The 21,335-nt window shown below is 31.6% G+C and overlaps 3 protein-coding genes across 4 annotated transcripts; 1 reads left to right on the forward strand and 2 right to left on the reverse strand.

Annotated features, from left to right (window-relative positions):
* Positions 1-694: 694 nt before the first annotated feature.
* LOC123677452 (extended synaptotagmin-3) lies at positions 695-7,868 on the reverse strand. Its single transcript, XM_045613968.1, has 20 exons — positions 7,482-7,868; positions 6,470-6,667; positions 6,204-6,245; positions 6,009-6,149; positions 5,631-5,707; positions 5,506-5,572; positions 5,308-5,453; positions 5,023-5,143; positions 4,593-4,763; positions 4,442-4,527; positions 3,927-3,975; positions 3,783-3,872; positions 3,638-3,724; positions 3,198-3,509; positions 2,506-2,596; positions 2,263-2,443; positions 2,054-2,146; positions 1,900-1,996; positions 1,038-1,181; positions 695-816 (listed from the first exon to the last, which is right to left on the reverse strand). Exons 1-20 carry the CDS (start codon positions 7,575-7,577, stop codon positions 730-732), a joined length of 2,376 nt encoding a protein of 791 aa, XP_045469924.1. The 5' UTR covers positions 7,578-7,868; the 3' UTR covers positions 695-729.
* On the forward strand, positions 7,174-9,972 carry LOC123677456. 2 transcript variants are annotated; one of them, XM_045613974.1, is made up of 4 exons: positions 7,174-7,309; positions 9,002-9,198; positions 9,253-9,427; positions 9,504-9,972. In XM_045613974.1, exons 1-4 carry the CDS (start codon positions 7,304-7,306, stop codon positions 9,882-9,884), a joined length of 759 nt encoding a protein of 252 aa, XP_045469930.1. In that variant the 5' UTR covers positions 7,174-7,303; the 3' UTR covers positions 9,885-9,972. The 2 variants fall into 2 exon arrangements, with proteins under 2 accessions (XP_045469930.1, XP_045469929.1); XM_045613973.1 differs by lacking the exon at positions 7,174-7,309 and adding an exon at positions 7,966-8,220.
* Positions 9,973-12,571: 2,599 nt separating this feature from the next.
* Positions 12,572-20,723, reverse strand: LOC123677718 (gamma-tubulin complex component 3). Its single transcript, XM_045614405.1, has 11 exons — positions 20,507-20,723; positions 20,275-20,450; positions 19,974-20,216; positions 19,844-19,919; positions 19,465-19,778; positions 17,871-18,059; positions 17,449-17,761; positions 17,073-17,265; positions 14,614-14,951; positions 14,248-14,468; positions 12,572-13,266 (listed from the first exon to the last, which is right to left on the reverse strand). The coding sequence occupies exons 1-11, from the start codon at positions 20,592-20,594 to the stop codon at positions 12,913-12,915; spliced, it is 2,505 nt and encodes an 834-aa protein (XP_045470361.1). The 5' UTR covers positions 20,595-20,723; the 3' UTR covers positions 12,572-12,912.
* Positions 20,724-21,335: the final 612 nt, after the last annotated feature.

Genomic DNA, 21,335 nt, shown 5'->3' on the forward strand with positions numbered 1-21,335 from the left:
TTTTTTTTTTTAAGATCAAGTTATTCGAAAACGGCGCTTTGTACGAGAAAATATGAAGAATACTTTTATTTTTCAAATTAGCCAAATATTCTTCAATGAACTTTCAAATTACTATTAAGAGTTGGTTTCTTCGAATTTCTGGTATTTTTATGGTATGTTATGTTCATAACAAAGAAACAGAAGAATGTGTATGGAATCTGGTGTTCGGAGAAGATGTATCACATCAAAAAAAAGCTATATTTCAAAAATCATTTCCTTCGATACAACCATTTCCGAGATATAGCCGAAAATCAAATTTTTTTAACGATTTTCAACAGCCTGTATCTTTTTAACCGGGCCGAATCGGAAAAAATGGTAAAGGAAAAAAGTGTTTCTTTTGACCTCAGGAATCTTGGGTTAAAATATATGTACAAGTCAAAGACTCACCCTGTATAATACGTCATAGCTTTCTTTGCCTAAACAATACTTGATAATAATAAATATAAATTGAAGTATCAACAGGAAATAAAAAATATTTATACATAATCAAAATAATTCTAGATGAAAATTTTCCAGTAGTATGATATAAAAAAAGTAATGGATTATTGTTTTGTAAACAACATAACATGATTATCATTTAATAACCAAGCTTTGAATTAATATAACTTCTGAGAGAATATTCTAGAATTGAATATTCAAGAAATGCAATAATTAACTTTCTTTGTAGCAAAATTCATATTACCATCTGCTTTAGTCACTGTGGGAATATTCCGGTTGCAAGTCAAACCATGAGCTGTAGGACTTATCTATATCCAATTTGCACAAATCTATTACAACCTGCGAAAAACACAATGCAAATCAGTTTTGTTCAACTTATTTGAGGTCTGAAATAGATGATTAAAAAAAAAATAATATCCTCAATGAGGTCAGAAATGAAACTAAATAATTTATTTTTCACTCATATTTTAGCAATATTAATAATAATAAATAAATATATGTTTATTCCCAAATAAATCAACAATTACATAGATAAATTAATAAATATTAGTTGAACTTACCTGACCAAGGATATTTGAACTCGAGTAAAATAATGCTTTCTGCGTACAAACAGTTATTTCCAATTTTTTATTAATAAGTTCATTTTGTGAAATCAAATACTCGAAACTTTCTTCAAAAACTGGGTTACAATTATCCTTTATTGTCTGCAAAGATGATAAAATTATATTATAATCGAAGGGAACAAATTTTACATGAATTTTCTTCTATAAAATAGTGTAAAAAAGTAATGGATTGTATCCTTCGAAAGTACTGGTACAATGAATATTGATGTGGAAATTCAGAGGATGGTTTTTCTCTTATAGATCGCTGACTTAACTGTCTTGTTAGGTTAGATATTACAACAATTTTGCGTTCATAAAAGTTAACATCAAATCTAATCTGACAAGTCTAATAATATTCACTAGCGGATCTAAGAGGTTTTTCCAGATAAAGTGAAGTGCATCTGAGGGGGACCATTCTGACTGGAATATCGAAACTCAAAATCACATCTGAAATATCAGGCTAACTAGGGATAAATATAATTATAATGCAGCCTTTGATGGTTATTAACAGCTGTTGAATTTTTCGGTATTCTTGTTTGTGATTTAATTGTATATATTCAGTATGTCGGAATTTCCTCAGATGTGAATTTTTTCAAGATTCAGTTATTTGCATATCCAGATTCTGCGTGTTGAACCAATATGGACTATTTAGAACTCTAGAGGGTGGGGATGGCATGACCCTCTTCAAATCTGCCAGTGATGTTCATATTTACAATCCACATTTTAACCTAACAAACACATCAATATTTTCGAAAGTACACTCTACAATTGTTGTCAACTGCAGTTTAAAATTTATTGATATATCACTTAAATTTCTTACCGCTGTTTTTCTTTTGCTTTCTTTGGACCTTCCTGGTAATAAATACAATTTTACATAAGGATCTGGGATGTTAGACGGATCTCTTAATGGTATGTGCCTATTGACAGTTAAACTTCTGTAGATAAAATTCTTCGATGTAATAATCTGTACTCACGCAATTTTATGCACAACAACAACTAGTTTTTGCCTTTGTGTGCTGTATTGAAGAGTTAGCTGTAATCGACCTAGACCTGCCTCCCCTGAAGATCTGGAATCATCCGAAGTATGTGCATCAAATGAAAATAGGAGATTGTTAACACTGAAGTCTCCTTTTTTATATGATTTAAAACTATTATGCTATAAAATTTTCATTAAAACACTCACGATGTCTGGCTAGGATTACGATGGATGATTCTGTCACAAGATGTATCATTGATCGGCACAGTAGATTCAAGGCATACCGATGAATCATCAATTTTATATTCAAGTCGACTCTCAGTACTTGGCTGTTTCGGTAAAGTATGAGCTTTAGCCGGACTTTGTCGGCCTGGAGAACCAGTTGTACCTGAAATTTTGCATTTGAAGGTATACATATATCTTGGAAATTTATGAAATGAAGCGACTTACGTTCAGCAAGAAGAGGTGTGCTTTCATCTGCTATAACTGGTGGTTCATCATTTTGCATGGGTTCATGAGTTAAACCAGCGAGTTTTAAAATCTTGAAAAGAGGTGAATATTATGAAAAAAAATTTAGAATATACATAGGATGCATGTCCAATAATTATAAAGAGAAATACATATGACAAAAAATCGAGTTAAATCTATAAGGCTTAATTCGTGTTCTCCTTCAGAGGTAATTCATTTATAAAGACGTATATTGTCAAAAGAGTAAGGGAAATTTGTTTACAATCCTTAATTTTATAAGGTTATCCTAAGTATATTACGATTTTTTTCAATGGATAAATTTGAAAAAACCAAAAAAAATATTTACATAAGCTCATGGTTGATAGCTTTTTTTCCGATCATCACGGTGTTTTGCATTTGGAATTCTCATCTAAAGGTGAGACAGTCAGTAAAAAAATATTTGAGCGAGCGGTGTCAATCTTCTAAATCAGATTTCAAGAAATAAAACCCAGGATAACTATAAAAATCTCATTGTAAACTAATTTCTGGTTAAAATGTCAACAAACCATAGCTAATATCCTCTCTAGTGTCTATGTAGCTGCAAATATCAATATATAATACAGTTTTATTGATCTTTTCCGGTACTTTTCAGACATAATAGTTAATATTAGAAGAGAAGATAAAGCTGTAAATACCTTGAGTTTCAAAGACCATAAGATCCTGCTATCTGTTCCAGAGCGCTGCAACCTAAACGGCTCTCTATTCAACTCCATTTTTTCTTTGTTGAGTAAACTCTTGACCCCAAACTCAAAGCTGCCGATATCGTGACCTGTTTTCTTGTCCACAATCCTCAAATGCAGGATATCGATATTAGGATTTTGTACCCGGAATATAAATCCTTCTTCCCATACAGGATCTGGATTTCTCATAATGATTTGGGTCTGCTTTGTAGAATCTCCCAATCTTAAAACTGCATAAGGGTCAGGTTGACTGGATTGTCTTGCGAGCTGAACAATATTGATTACATTGAATATCTTCATTGGCAAAGATAAAGTATATTTCTTATGATTATTATTGTAATAATTATTTCAGCAGGCGACAATTTAACCTTATTCTGTAAGAAAACTTTACTCACTGGTAAATTTCTAGCAGAATCCACAAAAACGCACAACAAGGCTGTGCTCACTTTCTCTGAACCTAATAACTGAGCTTCAATTAGAGCCTTGAACAGAAAAAAATCAATGATAATCCAACAGATTAATGAAAAAGTCAAGACATACAGCCTTCAAATCATTCACATTGTTGCTCAAACTTAACCATGTGAATCTCATATGAACCATTCCATGTTTGGCATTCTCTAAAGTAAGCCACTGAAAAAATGGTCTGAATGAAATAAATTCTTGCAAAAATTGAGTTCATCTTACCATGTCTGCTTGTTCTTGTTTGACAATATTGGAAATATCCACCGTGGCCCTAGGAAAATAATTGATTAAATTGAAAAAATTTATTAAACATATTTGATGTACTCAGAGTGTAATTTAGGCTAAATAAAAAAAAAACTCTGTCAACAAGAGTGGTACACAATGCTACAATGTTCTTCTCGCTTGCAGATAGTCCCCTTGTGGACACTATGACTCAATTGTGTTTGCACAATGCTCAGTCTATTTGGAAGAGCAGAAATTTGTATGGAACCATGTACAGCCCAAACCGAATACCAATACCGACTTTCGTTAAAATCAGATAGGAACTACAGAAGTAAAGGCTGTTGCAAGAATTTGCAGTCCACCACGAAACCGAAGTTATTAAGAATTGTTCAAAATATATTTTACTAGTACAAATTTAGAATTCAGAGACCAAAAATAGTTTTCATCCCAAAACTCAGAAGCAATATTTTTAAGATATAATTCAAAAACTAATTGAAAACTCATCAAATACTCACCTACCAAGACTCTCATCGTCCAAAGCATCATCTGAGTCCCACAAGTGAACAAATAGTTGCTGTCCGTATACTTCAGTTATAATGAACTACAAGAGATAAAGTTAAAATGATTATTTCTAATAGAACCCATAACAACTATAAGAATACTAACCTCACACCAGTAATCCCATTTTGGATCTAAAGAGTTCTTTACAACCCCAGTTTTGTATTCTTGAGCACCAACAGTAACAACAGCGTAAGGGTCAGATTTTCCCCCACCAAGTACTCCAAGGTCTTTTTTCATTAAATGCTTAGCTTCTACAACATGTACCCTCAACACACCCTAAAGAAGAAAAACAAAGTTTACTCTTGTAATGAAAATTCCTTTTACAATTTTGTCTTTAAATGTGATGTGTCATATGACTCTACAAACTTTTTAAATGATAGGAACTCTAAACTCTATACAACAATAATACAAAAAATAGAAAGTAGTTGCTAAAACAAATAAATATTCTCGCCTAATCTAAACATTATTTTCCAAATAATTTTGAATGATTTCAAAAGAATATATAGCATATTCAAAGTTTGAAAAATTTATTTACCTCTGGTTCTGGGGCCTTCATTTCTATTGTGTCTACTTCTTCACTTAATTTCATGGTATATTTATTAGGCAGAACCAACATTGAAGCAATTATTTCAGTTATTATCTTCCTGAACAAATCTCTAAAAATCGATAAGTTGTATTGATTTCAGCAGAAATTCTTATGAGACATAGCTTTCTTAGCAACAAGGTTTCCTTGAATTAAGTAATCAGAAACATAATTTTTTTCAATTGAGAATTATATATATCCAACTTCGCACTAAATGTAGTGAAATATTACAATTACCCCAGGCCAGGCATATCAAGTAGATCTGCTACTCCAACCAAATTGAAGTCTATTTCTGGATTGTTTAGGAAAAACACTTGTACACCACCTACTAATGGAATTGAAGAGATTAAGGGTTTCATTACAACACGCATCATTCCTTTCAACTGAAAATGATTCGAATCAACTTGGATTTCATCAATTGATTGAAATATTAACCTGGAGATCTTTGATGCCTCCTTTGATACCCGCAACATAAAATGTAATGTCGCAGTCTCCAGCATATCTGAAGAAATGAAACGTTAATAACCATAAGAAATATTCTTTAGAAATTATTGACTTACACTATATCCAAATCCATAATTATCTCATTTCTATCTGTGTTCTTGTCATAAACTTTCACGCCACCAATTCTTACAGGCTGAAAAGAGTAAAGTGGAATTTACCCTAAAATTTGAAAGTACAATTCCACAATTTCTTGTTGAACAACTTTCTAGTATGCCGTTAACTAACATATCAGATAAAAATTTCATTTATTCTCTTAATTCGAAATAAAAACTCTTAATTCTAAAATATAAGTTTCCTTTTTTGATGAAGAACTGCATCTTATAGAAAGTTGACGATAGACCTATACAATATTGCTCCAAACTGAAAAGTGGACCCGATATTCACGAATAAAAATGAAGTATTTTATAACAAATACTTTATTTGATATAACTTACGATACTGCCAAGAATTATCCTTTCAAATTTGAATCCCTTCATTTTGTAAACCTCCAAACTATCCTTAATTATGGGTTGTATGGTGTCTCGAATTAGTTCTCTTGTATAATTGTTAACGTTTGGCCAAACTTGTTGAATTATCTATAAAAGATTGGTTAGAACAATGGAATCGAAACTATAATAACTCCATATTACTCTGTTTAACCATTCAACTCTCTCAACATCTGGAAAAAATACCTGAAATCAAACAAAAATAATCAACAGGAGGGAAACAGATAAAATATTTCTATGCATATCATTTGATGATAGAATATGAATATAAGAGTTCATTTAAAGTTAATTTTCGAGTGCTAAACAGCATCATAGCTATTCAGCCTTCTGCATTTAACAATATACATTCAAAAAGATGAGACAACAATATGCTTGAATCTGTAACTGTCGAGGGGAAAATTTTAACTTACCCATGATGGAAGCTCATCTAATCGCGCTAAAACTACATCTTTCTCATTTGATGATGCTATAGTTTTCGCTATATTCCTTTTATTGTCTGCGGTTTCTTTCCATTGCTCACGCATTATCAAAAATATTATTGGTGCAACGAACCAGCCAACTGACCAGTTCATGTATCCGAAGAAATATATACATCCTACTGTAGCTATCTATAAAAGGCATCGAACCATTTTTGAATTGTATAAAATACATATCGAAAAATATAAAATATTTGTAACTGAGTACATAACATAATAAATAAATAAGCTCCCTTTCCCTTAAGAATCTTTTCAGACTAACTAGAGACGGAACATAAGAAAATAATATGATATATATTGCTAAATTTGAATGGAAACAAAAATAAATTCCTCCAAATATTAATATTTTATTCTGTAAAATTATGACCGTCATTTCAAAATAGATGATTTCGGTTTTTCTTCTGGTATCTCTCAAAAGAGGGCGCTATATTTTTTCTAACCTCAACTTGTGATTAGATATTTTTTTAATTATTTTTTTTTATTGTTTTAGCATATATTCAAAAAACTAAGCAAAACTATTATTCTACAAAGTTTTCAGTAGGTACTTCTTACTGAAAATATACAACCATATCCCAAGTTATGAGGACTTTGGGGAATCGACAGTCGAGGACTGGATCATTTTTGTAATAAAAAATTGACTGAAATCAAGAAGAGTTCGCAAAAATGTAGAAGTTATCCTAGAACAGAGTTTAAAAAAGTAGAGATTGAAATATTTTCTGACATATTCCTTATATCCATAGATTTCAAAATCTGCCTCGCCTACTTTGAATGCAGGTCAGTAATAATAAATAAAAACAATTACAATAACATTTAGTTACAGAGCATATATGAGCAAAAATAATGTGTTTAAACGATGCTAAGAATAAACAAACATTAAAGAATAATAATAAAATAAACTGAAAAATATTGAAATAAACTGAAAATGTGATAAAATGGACCTACTTACTTTTTTCAAGGCACTATAAGCAAATGCTGCTATATTGAAGTCATTTGAGGTTTTTTTTGCGACGTTAATTGCAGTTGCTTCTTTACTGACGCTCATTTTCTCTAACTTCTTTTGTATAGGGTAAAGAAATTAAATAATCAATTACGAACGAAAATATTTATAATCAGCATAAAATCAGTACATTGTCTCGCAACATCATTCGAACAATTAAGTAATTTCTGAACCAGAAGGTTGAAACTTGAAAGATGATGTCATTCGTAGTTCAACAACTTTGCGCGAAATCGATATTTTTAGAATATTATCAGAGGATCCAACATAATTTATCATATAATGTTGATCTTCGTTGCTTGCGCTGTTTGTTACTATCTCTAAATTTAATTCACTGCAATGCTATCAAAATCAGCTGGTATTTTTTTCTATATGATACACGCTAATCTGTTCCCATAGCGCAGGAATATTCAATTCATGAAATTGTTATCACTGGAAACATTTGACGATTTGAGGTAGGAGAGTTGCCCAGTTGTCGTGTCTCAAGGTCCAAGGAGTAAGATGATACAATGTCAAATCGTAAGATGGCATCGTTGATCGATAATTAAATCGTATCGTTGCTAGGCAACGAAACATACATACTTAAAGGAACTTTGGTAGCCTTCTAACCACTTGAATTATGATTTCAAGGAAAGATAAAATTTTGAACAAGCCTTATGAGGAAAGGAAATATGAGAATCACCGAAGAAAAGTGAGTGAAAAGAATATTGGGTATTATTTGAGATACATCCTTCGTATTAACAAATTTATTTACATGTCCTCAATGTTTGCAAGAATTTTTGGTTTATTGTTTTCAATAAACCTTCGGAATTTTTCAAGAAAAAAAAATTGCTCTCGTTCTAAATTGTACGTTACGTTAAACTATTAGAGCTATTGGTATATTTGTATGAACTTTGGTTCAAATATCTCTGCAATACCACAGTGATACTCTTAGCTCAAAACCTATTCTTCAGCATAATGAAATTCTGAAATAATCAACTTTGAAAATTAATGTCTTGGAAACTTGACAACAAATCATCAAATCTTTTTTTAATGAAATATAATATTCAGTATCCATTACTGAATACAATATTTGTTATTGCAAAGTCGATACTCAGTTTCAGAGTCATTTTAATTATTCCGATTCTGGAACGAATGACTCCGGTGGTTCGAATCTCATCGCTATTAGATATTAACTAATTTTTTTTTATATGGATAGTTATTAATTTTTTTTTTCACTTGTCGAGATGTTTAGCTTCAATAGTTGTATTAAAATAAGGACCACAGTGTAGAATTTGCAGTGTTTTTTACTGTGTATTTCGAATATGCAAAACTAGAAATTAAATTATATTCATGAACAATCTATTACGTTTCATATTATTTAGCGATTTATTACCAGTACACAAGTTTGTACAAATATCCGCCCCCAGTATCTTATAATATTTATTTTTATACTTTTATTTTTCGAATTATTTACAAGTACACATTCATAGGTAAAATCTGCAATGCCAGCTATAGACAACAGGCCACCAAATTCTAGACAACATGTACGTATCAAGTCTAAAAAATATCTCATGGAGAAGAATCAAATGGATAAAATACAAAGACACAACTTTCTATTACTACAAAAACTGAACGATATTAAGAAAAAATGTAGAGTTGATCATTACTGGAGTAGTCCCTTACCACAGTTAGTATTAATGAAATATTGTAAAATTTGTTCTAATATTTCAGTTGCTTTTAGGATGGTCAAGAATAAAGTAGCTCTATATGATATTTGTATACCAGATATCATAGATTATGAAGTACTTGATGAAAACGATGAAGAAATGGAAGAAATTGAAAGACGTCTAAGAGAATTAGGCATTAGAAAAGCAAATTGCAATGCTTGTAGTCCCAAAACAATAAAAGAACTAAAGGTTAACCATTTTCAGATTATCAATATCCAAGCATTTTTAATTCAATTCAATGTATATTTTATAATTATTTTTTCAGGTCTCTGAAGAACGAATACCTTGGGATGAAGAAAAGGAAATGGTGTTGAGAAGAGAACGATCTAAGTCATTACCTATCCAAAAAATTCATGTACCAAACTCAAAGAAAACAAATCGAGATAAATCACCTTTCCGAAGAATAAAATCTTGTGTTTCTGGAGATTTAGATAGAAATAAGCAAAATACAGTTCAACCAAAGAGAAATAACTTGATATCCTCTTTGCCTCAAAAACTTGTGTTGACCAGAGGCTCCCTGAAGCTTTCAGTAAATTTTCCTGTGGATACCCATGTGACTTTTCAGGATGGCAATCATAATAAACTAATCAGCGGAGGCTTTTGTCAGTGTAAAAAGAATGAAATGTTGAATATTGAGAACTCTTGAAGTTATACACATTTCATTCATAGAACAAATAATTTTTAACACATTGCATGATATTCACAATTTGAAAGAAATATATATTAAACCATCATTTAAAATTTTTCCGCCTCGTATACCTATATAGTCAAAACCTACTATTCAAATTTGATGATTTATGGATGGATATGATAAATTTATAAAAAGTCTATTTTGACTACTTGGCATGAAACTCTAAAAAACATTAATGTCTTCTAACAGAGGACATGCATGTTAAACAGTGTAAGCTATTCCTCTTGTTCAATTTTTTTTTTCCCTGGTTATTTGAAAGGAAGAATCTTTCCACACAGTCAGCTTTCTCACTTCCTCTGAGGATATTATTGACTGATCCTGGATAATGTCAGCCCATAAATAGCCCCCATATTTTGGAATTTATCAGCCTCTTTGAGGGTATCCATGTATCATTTACAATAATTACAATGAATATAAAGTTCATTCACTTTTTCAAGTAAAGTCTTTTTAAATGGATTGACCGTCTCAATTGCAGATGATATCGAATTCCAAAACGTTTTTTATAACTCTGCAGCCAAATACTTCACAGGTGCATAGGTGGCACCAGGGCGGTTCTGGAGATAACCCATTTATTGGGTCTTACTGTCTTCGTAGCCGAGATACAGGGTTTTTTATGAATTCTGCCCGTTTCTTTCTGAGGCCATATCAAACGAACCACCCGGTATATTTTTTTCATATTTGGCAAATATGTTTCTAATTGAGAGCCCAAACGTATAATGCAATAACCGCCTTGAAAATCCAGGTCCGGGTTAACAAAAATTTATGAATCGTTTGAATTCTCGAAACAACACCCTGTACATCGGAATTTTTAAAATCTGTTTTAATATTCAGAAACACTAATAAAAACTAAACTGAGACGTGTACTTCAAAGTTCCGCGCGTTATGACTCGTCAAATTCTTCAGGTTCACCATTAAGAGGCTTCAGTTATTCATTGTATCAATGCAAATATTAATTTGTTCACTATTTGGAGTAGTTCATTATCAGCATTGTTCACTACTTCGAGAGTCTGATGTAGTTCAAAAACTTAGAGGAGGACAATCGTATGTCTGCTGTCAATAAAAACTCTCAGAAAATAGAACCAGGATCAGATCAGATTCTGTTTGATGTATGGAGTGGAATAATCCCAAAATTATTAACTACAATTGTAATATTTACTTCAAATTAATTAAAAAAATTAACATGTTCCTATTTGATACTTCAAAACTTGCCTTTTCTCCAGAAATGTTGATTTCTTGAATTCCTCAAACATTATCAAATGACTTGTAAATACTTTTCTCGTGGAATAGTTGTGTCAAATATCACTTGAGATAAATTTAAGCAGGTAAAATTTTATCTCTAGTGGTATTACATATAATTAAATTGTTTTTCATATGCTATTGGTGGATGAACAAAGAGAACAGCAACACTATCAACTTAGCAATACTAATCACCAATGTATGCATTGAAAAGAATTTAAAAAAATTTCAAAATACATATGGACCTCCAATTTTAGATGATGCGCCAATGGGAAATACTTTCAACAAGAATTATCCCAAATATCATCTCTAATATTGGTATAGTACCAAAAAACTCAAGGTATATATCAAAGAACTAGGACTAGGTAAATAAGGATGGGACAAATCTTGGGAAGCCCAAAGATTGACAAGACGATAACAGCTGTACACATCCGAGCTCAATCTTTTGGATATTTCAAATATCTACGATGAGTAAATGTTTGAGGGGGAAGTGAGAAAGCCTACTGTGAGGAGAGTTTTCTCTCTTACTGTGATAGACTGAAGTTAATAACTGTTCTTTATTAACATTGTCAAAAAGTCATTATGCATAGATATAGGATAGGACAAGGAATAAAAATATATAGAATTTGACCTGTCTAATTCATAAAATTTCATTAATGAAATTTTTTATACCTTCATAGAAGTGGGAAGTTTTTACTTATAGAGAAAAATTCGAGAAGTGAACAATTTGATTGAATGTTTTTTATTCAATATCCAACATTGAATCCCTAATATAACTCCAGTGTGAGCTACATAAATCTCGCTCTATACTGACAGAAGTAGCAAATATTCGTAAAAAATAGTTTTTAATAGTAATTCTACACGTTCCAGAAAAGATGTTAATCCTACACTGGGAGGCCTATAAAGACATATCACATTCACTGTAAGTCTCACAAAAAAATAAGCTTAAAAACAGCCTTATGTAGCAATACAACTTCAAAAGACAATTCTTGCATTTGAGATGAGTAATCCAAATAAGAATTACTTTTGAGTCTATGACATATTTACAGTTTCCCAATTTTTTGTAATTGCAGCATTTGCGATTACGCACATACAATACATTATATGACATCACAATCAGATATTTTATTTTTCACCAACATTCAGAAATATTTAATAAATAAGATAAAAATTATTTTTAAAAAAATAAAAACTAAGAATCATACAATTCCATGGAAGACATTTCGAGTTACTTCTGATATTTTCACACGTAAGTCAATTCTGATATGAGTATGAAAAAAGCCACCTTTCATTATTAATATTTTTCAATTACAATTGAAGCTTGCATTTTCATTTCAATGTATAAGGCTTTATTCATTTCATAAAATGGGTGTTTCATTGGTCAAACAATGCTATAAAAATAAGAGTGCATTTAAAATAATATATTAAATATGTACATCTTAACTTGGAATTAGGTGAACATTGGTAACTTCTCCAAACTTACCAATCTTCACCCGACACAACATCATATGGATTTTTCCTTTTTCTTGGGAGGCTGCAGCAATTTATCGATACTACCATAATTACTTAATTCTGAATTTGAATAAGAACTAGATTGAACAACAGGATCACTGAGAATGCTGTTCTCGATAGATTTTCTTGTATTTTCATTTGAGTTTGGGGCTGTCATTAGAGTATGCTTGTGAACACATTTTTCACTCTCTCTTATTAGTATCTGTGGACAACTTTCAAACTGAACTTCCAGTGGTCATATGACTGAATAGTAGTCATTAAAGCTCAGTCTAACACTCAAAAGTTGTAAATTCATGTTAGGACTAGACGAAAGAGATTTTAAATAGTTTTTTACGAAGCCCTTATATGTTTGGGCTAAACAGTTTACTTGCGCTTTTATTGAACACAAGAAACGTTTGAAATTAGCTGATCTTTCTTTGGCCTTCAGTTCTTCATCTAAGGTCAAACCAAATTCATCATTCAGCTCCTGTTTCCTCCTATATTCTGTTTCTGCTTCGTGATCCATACTTGCTTCTGAATATAATGATTGTTGATGCTTTTCCAAACTCAGTACGAAATTATAGATAGATCGTAGCTGAGAAAAAAGTAGCTGAAAGGACACAAGGAATTGATACTGTAAGATCATTATTATTATTATAAACTAATTTCTTGTTGTAAACTTCAATTACTAAGATATATACATATTTTCAAAACACTCAATATTTAGAGAAGTCGAAAATCGTAATTTCTCTATTACTGGACCTATCTCAAGGACAATGAAGTTTAAATATCCACAACATAGACATACATTAACTGAAAAGGGACCAGAATATAGTTGTATAAGATATAACAACAAAATTATAGATCACATAAGATCAAAGGTTTCAACAGACGAATTTTCAAACTGTTGATACAAATCAAATTATGGGTATGGTCCGTATATCACCTTGGTTACTGTGGTTAGTAAGTTGGTGGTCCGTATATATCAAATTCCTCAAATATCGGTGGCGATTTCCACAAACTTCGGTGAATTATCTGACACCAGAGCAACCGTACTTTTATTCTGGTTAGGTTCGGTAACCACGCCCACTCCGGTTGGCAGTTGTCATTTTAATTTTCAGGTTATTGTTTAAGAATATTTTTCATGACATCTAACACTCAAAAACTTTATTATTTTAATTCAGAGCCATTAAGAATTATTAGTTATTTACAAATTGAAAGAGATAACATTTATAACCTCCAAAATGCTGTCAATGAAAAATTTAGTTAAGCATTGACAAGTGTCAAGCCGTTCGTAAATACGAAGCAGGTTACCTGAAACATTGAAAACCACTAGTGACTGCTCGGCGATATACGATACGGACCATAACAAAAACATTGGCAGAGAACTTCTAATGTACGAGACGAGGAACTGGAAAGAAACCCCTGGCCAATAGATGTATTGTAATCTTTTACACTATTTCATTTCAGAAATCATATATTTTGCATTTCTACTCTACTTGAGATAGAGCTTATTATTATTAATAATAAAAAAATAACTGAATATTAATTCAAGCAAAATTTTCAATGAGAGATAAATCAAGAAACTTACTTTTGATTTTTCATCTAGTAATACTCCAGTCTGGACAGAACTCAAAAACTGGGTATGCGCTAGAATTATGTCATCTAGACACTCTGCCTGGTTGACATTATACAGCATTTCAGCCCAAGAACACTCCAGCACCTCAAAGAGAAAATAGTACTGCGTTTGATGTAGAAAATGAATCATCTCGCTGGTCAATACATGAAATGTATGCATAACTGGTATCAAGTCTAAAACATTCAAGACATGAATCAGAAGGAGATAGTATACCAAGTAATAAAGAAGTTCACTAAGCTGAAATTCAAATGAAGGTAAAACAAATAGATACGTCCATTTTAAATCTGCATAATTTCAAATTAGGAAGTTAATACACACCTAAATTATATTTAAACACCTTCGATATTGTTATCTGTTGTTTCTTCATATTCGCCAACACAAATTCCATCCTTTTTGCTTTCCACAGCGCTCCGAAAAGACACTGATAAGTAGACATTGTCGGTTGAAATATTGTACTAACTGGCCCATCAACTATATAGATAAGACTAAAAACGTCCCAGCCAAAATCACCTTGGGAGTGTCCCATGAAGCTTACATTGAGCCTTTCTAAAGTATCCTCATCTTCAAACTGGGCGTTTGTCACTCTGATAGCAGACTCCAAAATCGTCGTGAGGGTATGTCCATAAATATCGCTGGCAGGTTTGTTCAGTTCTGGACTAAAAATCAATTTGATGAATAAGATTATGGTACGGCACAATTTTTAAAAATATTTTGTTTGCACTCAAAATAGGATGTAATATCAATGTCACAGCACAGTTAGATTTATTTGGAAAAACATTGGTATGAATCCTATAAATTAAAAACACAAGAAATTATCCCAGAAGATTCTATCAGACGAATTTTGTGAGGTTATTAAAGAAAAGTTCTAGTAAATAACGAATTCACAAACAATATTTTTTTCACCAATAAGTCCTGTTTTTCTCCCCATAAAAAAGAAAAAGAGAAAAATATTTGCAGATGCTAAAGATTTCCAGGAACATGTTGCCTAATGAATCAAATAGATAAGTCCGCACTTGCTGAACATGCTTTAACCGACACAAATTCTTATTCTTTAAGACAGAAATTCTCTCAAATATCAAAACCACCCACCCAAGAATGAATATAGGAGCTATCAAAATGTACAAGCATTCCAATTACATCAAGAAGAGAAGAGATACAGTGTTGAGATGGAGTCTACAATCTACTGCCTATCGCAGTTATTGGTGAAACGTTAGTTGAAAAACCATCAAATTTTCTAACTCTGTTATTATTCTTATTATACAGGGTGATTCACCGCGATGGCCTATTATACTTTTATGGAAAACTAATCATAATTTTGTTCTGAAAATTTGCATGTTGGGGTTTGAGACAATGATCTTTCTCCAATATTATCAGATCTCTACAACTTCCGGTTATAAGGGAACAGACCACTACTTCCTTATTTCAAATGGCACACCAAGTATATCATTGCATCATTAGACAGTTTTTTTGATGACAATTTCAGCAATATGCCATACCTTGGTAAAAACTCAATGGTTCATGAGTTAATGGGATTCTTATGAAAAAAATAGTGGCGACGGAGACTTGCATAATTTTGAATATTGTTTTTTTCAAAAAAACCTTCTTCATTTTACAAATACGTAGTTTTATAAGACTGTTTGCAGTTTGGATCAAAATTGTACAGAGTTTTTATAAGATCATGAACTTGGACAACTCAAATTCATCAAAACTCAAGATTTTCAAATTAGAACCTTTATTTTTTATTATTTCAGTCGATTCTACGTATAAAAAGATTGGGGTTACTTAAGCAAACTATATACCTAAAATGAATACTTTTGAGAGTTATCGAAGAAGAACTTTAAATGAGGAAAAACCGCAATTTCTGTGTGGAGTAGTTTGTGACTTCCGGAAAACATAGAAACTAAAATTAGATGTTTGGATGAATTTTACATTTCATGAATTATAACTAATTTTTCGTTGGGATTGTTGAGAAATCTATAAACCAATACAATAATTCATTACAATTCTTGAAATGTCAAATTCAGTTATCGATACATCAAATTTTAGTTTCTTTCTGTGTTTTCCGGAAGTCACAGACTTCTCCACACAAAAATTGCGGTTTTTCCTCATTTAAAAATCTACCTTGATAACTCTTGAAGTATTCATTAAAGGTATAGGGTTTGCTCAAGTAACCCCCACTCTTTTTATATGTAAAACCGACTGAAATGATAAAAAATATAGGTCCTAATTTGAAAATCTTTACTTTTGATGAATTTGAGTTGTTCAAGTTCATGATCTTCTGATAAGCACCCTATACATTTTTCGTCCAAACCGTGAACAGGTTTATAATACTACGTATTTGCAGAATCAAAAATAATTTTTTTCGAAAATAACTTTTTCTACAGAAATATTCAAAAAAATTTGAGTCCTTATCGCCACAATTTTTTTCATAAGAATCCCATTAACTTATGGCATATTGCTGAAATTTTCATCAAAAAAGCTGTCTAATGATGCAATAATATACTGGGTGTGCCATTTAAAATAAGGAAGTAGTAGTCTGTTTTTGGTATAACCGGGAGTTGTAGAGATCTGAAAATAAGAAACTTCATTGTCTCAAACCCCAACATGCAAATTTTCAGCACAAACTCATGGTTAGTTTTCCATAAACATCTAATAGGCCTTGGCGGTGAATCATCCTGTATGTTGCTCAAAAATTCTCCAATTATTGAAACAATTAAAAATTCATCTTTTTGAAATTTAATGCCTAATCATAGTAAGTAATAACCAGTCAAACTTACGCTAATAACTCTAATAGGTGTCTGATGAAATCTCCTTGACCCAACAACAAGTATCTTCTTAAAGAATGAAGATGTTCCAAAAGTCTAAATTTGTTTTTCAATAAATCTAACACTCTTAAAGATGTTTCTCTGTACACATTTTCCAATGTGGTGTGAAATTCTAAACTCTGTTCTGGAGCAAACAATGCATCGGCTAAAAAATGTTTTTAATATTAGAATTAACTAATGGATGGAAAGAATGACCCTTGTAGATTTAAAAAATATTTCCTTTATCTGGTCTTCAAACATGGCAACAAAATGTGGATATCTCTTGAATATAACACATAACATAATTTCAAATAGAATATGTATTTGAAAAAAAAAATTAATGTCATACCTGTGGTATTCCTGAAAAACTTCTGGAGACTTTCTCTACCAGGGAGCTGTCCGTTGTCTTTGCATATCTGTCTAAGAAAATTTATGCTTTTTCCAGTTGCCAAAATTTTTTTTGCCTGATCCATGGATATAAAAGATGGAATCATTGATTTTTTGACGTGATACTTATCGTGCCACAAACGTTCTGCAGCGTTGATGCTCCGAGCCTCAATGAAGAATTCATTGCAGGGATCATTGATCTCACCGTCCAACAACCATCTAGATAACATTATGTACAAAGGTTTGCATACAGAAGTGAGGACCTTTTCTGAAACCTGAAAATTGCAAATGGATTACATTTAAATTCAATAATGAAAGTTCTGGATGAAACATGATGAATAGATTTGAATAGATTGATGGAATCATGATAATTATGGTGTTTACCTCTTGAATACAGATTGAACCATGTTGAAGATAACCGTGTATTGCTGTAACAAGTGCCCCACCTTTTTTTTCGCTACATTCTTCGGTAATATAAGCAAGCCATTCGAATTTTGTAATGTGATCTTGGGTGATGTAGAGAGCCCTTCTGAGTGACATTTCTGAGTGTTTGTCGCAATCATGTTTCTTCATCTGAAATCAAGCAAAAATTATATAATATACATACTGCCAAAATAAGAAGCACGGACAATATCTTAACGAAGATGGTGGTTCGTTTTCTCTTGAATACATTGTCAGATTTTAGTCATTTTTTTTTCATTTTACTTCACTTTTCAGGAACATAACTGCTCAGATGCCGTCCTCAGTTACTTTACTTTTTGATATATACAGGGGCAAACAAAAAAGTGAAAAGTAAGCTTTTCAGCTATCTAGTTTTTATGGCTATCATACAAGAAATGAGGGAACATAATTGATCGCTAAGCATAAAACCAGTATAATAATAATAATAATAATCTTATTATTCGAAAAATCCCCGTTGTATCAAATTGTATAACCATATGCCAAATTAGTGTAATAGTATATTACATAACAAGAGTTGTAAGAAGCATATTACGCACCACTAGTACATCTTGAGTTGTGTATTATACTTTTTCTATGAACGCAATCATTTCCAGAAAAACTTAGGCAAATCCAAAAACTGGTGGAAAATCGCGACACAATTACGAAACGTCAAAAGGTTATCGGCTACACAAGCTGTTATTAATTCGTTTCCGTGGCAACTGCTGAAGGTTTTATCTTATTTGTTATTCTCCGTGTGATTTACTTTACAGATGATACCCTATTGGTTGTTGATCGAGCTTTCTGTTTACGGTAAAGTAAATCGCACAGTTTTATGTTGCACAGTGCTTAAAATAGGCAGTTACAAGTTGGAGAGATGTACGAATTTCGTCACTTTTTGTAGGGGGAATAGAAAAATAGATTTAAGAAATTTGTTGAAGCATTGATGTTCAAAAAATATGATTATTGTGTGAATGATTTTCTTTGTGACTCACTTGAAATTAGTTGATTATATTATTTTCTGACTTGTCAGGTGTTATAATTTAGACTAACTTCAAAAGCTTTGCATTTCAAAACATTAATTTCTTGTTCAACAATGATACCATATTATGAAGTGCTTCTTGAGATTAAAATATCACAATAAATAAAAAAAGGAAATGTTTAGAAAAGATGTGACAATATCTGACCATTTGTAAACATTTTCGGCTGTCAATCATTCACTTTTCACTTTTTTACCGCTGTAAATAATAACAGAAAACTTAGGAAAGCATCTGAGCAGGTATATTCCTGATGAATCAAGCTACAAAGCAAAAAACTAATCATTAAAATCAGACGAAGGATTCAAGAGAAAATAAACTACAAACTTCCTTGAGATTTTGTCAGTTCCCCTAATTTGGCAGGTGTGTATATTCTAGAAGAAATTTCAACCTAAGTCTTGTTAAATATATTCTCTCTAGCCAGAAAGATTAATTCAGCAATTGTTTAATTTATAAGACAAATTAAGTCTTGAATTTTTTTACAAAGTATACAATATACTTACATTTGATTGTAAGAGGGCAATAGTCTTATAATAACTTGATAATTCATCTCTTACAATGGAAATGAGTGCTTGACTCATTGCTCCTTTTTGTTTATCATTTTCCTCACAGTATTGTTTCAACTTGTTGTGTAAAAAACTCAGTCCCAATAATCTTGACGCGATACTTTTCTGAATTGGACTGAAATTCCTGCTAATTTTTTGGTCAATCAAAAAACCAAGACCCCCTGCTTCTCGTTTTATGAACCTTCCTTCAATTCCTTGTAATGAATATATAACATCTTGAAGTAAATCAGATTCACTTGCAAGTGTCAAGTCTGAAACAATTCAATTTGAAACAAGTGATTTTATTTCATAACTTTTTCTTAATTTATTTACTCACTTGCTGTTTTCGATAGGGAAGATCCCAATTCTTGTCTTGACCAAATAGAGCTCATTATATTAGAATTCGAAGTACTCTAAAAACCAACATTTCTAACAACTTTCAAACATAAATCTCAGAGTAATATCACCTCATTCCTAGATGACCTACTGAATGGTCTATCAACCATATTGCCTTGATATAAATTACGTATGCTTTCTTGAGAAGGTATGCTATTAACTGTTAGCTGGGACTTGGAACTTTGTACCGACTGTGGACCAGGTAATTTTTCCAAATTTTGAACAAGCTTCAATTTGAAACTGTCTTTCTGGATATCCAACTTCACGATATTTAGTAGAAAACTAATAATTGCATTTTTGTTATGCAGGATAGACTGAAAAGAAGTTATAATTGATAACATTTATACATCTAGCGAAATCAGCTAAATTTACCGAATTATTAATTTTTGAGTAAAGTAACTCAAACTGTTGTAAAGAAGATTCAGCATCTTTCTGACTAGATAAATGCAGTTTTATTTCTGATAGATCAAATTCAGCATCATTCATATAAACTTGATTTGAACCTTGTAAAAATTGTACAGCTAATTGATATAATTTTGAGGTGAGGGCTGAAATAAAATGAAGCATATTAAAAATGATGAAAATCTCAGGAAAATGAAATTACTTTGATCATTTTTGGAAAGATGAGTGCAAAGCCTTAAAATCAATTCTGGTACTGATACGCTATTGTTTCCTAATCCAGACGTATTCATTTTGAGGTGAATTGGATAATAATATTATGAAAAGGAAAAAATCTTAATGTCATTTAAATCTCCAAAACTTCGTCCCAATCTCCCAATGATTAATTTTGATTTTCAAACAATATGACGGACCACAGAATTATAACCAAAAATAAATTACACTGAATATAATATCAGAACTATCGTTTGTTCTTCTCCATTTACTGGGCTTGGCAGAGAAGTCAGTCATATGGCGATTGATCAAATTTTAGTTTATTTCCGCGTCGTTCTCTGTGGTGCTCACAAAAAATTTTACTATTGTTTTCAGGGAAATAAAGCTGGTTCATTCTATAGCGCCTCATATGAAAGGAAAGGAAAGTTTGTCCAATCTCGTATTAACAAAATCTAACGAGCGTTCATTAAAATTCGTGGTCAAGAGTGCTGTGGAGAAATTAGAGTTGATTTTCTGTGAGTGTGAGTAGCTCTTAACTTGTACATATCATAGTCTTCCCAGATTAGAAGTATTTAAACAAATGTTAGTAATATGGTACAAGCTACTTATTACGTATACGAGATCGAGAAAACATGTCATTGCAGTATATACATGCAATGTCGTCATTTTCATCGCCATTCCCGTTGAAAGGATCTTCTGTGTCCATTGTCCATTAATTCATTTTTCATATTTTTCCTTGGGAAAATGATAGCTGGTGGAATGTAAGTCCCAACGGCATTCATACCGCAGACCACAGTGAACTGATGTCCTCTTTCAGCACT

The sequence above is a fragment of the Harmonia axyridis genome, chromosome 4 (genome assembly GCF_914767665.1).
Source record: "Harmonia axyridis chromosome 4, icHarAxyr1.1, whole genome shotgun sequence".
Classification (NCBI taxonomy): Eukaryota; Metazoa; Arthropoda; class Insecta; order Coleoptera; family Coccinellidae; genus Harmonia; species Harmonia axyridis.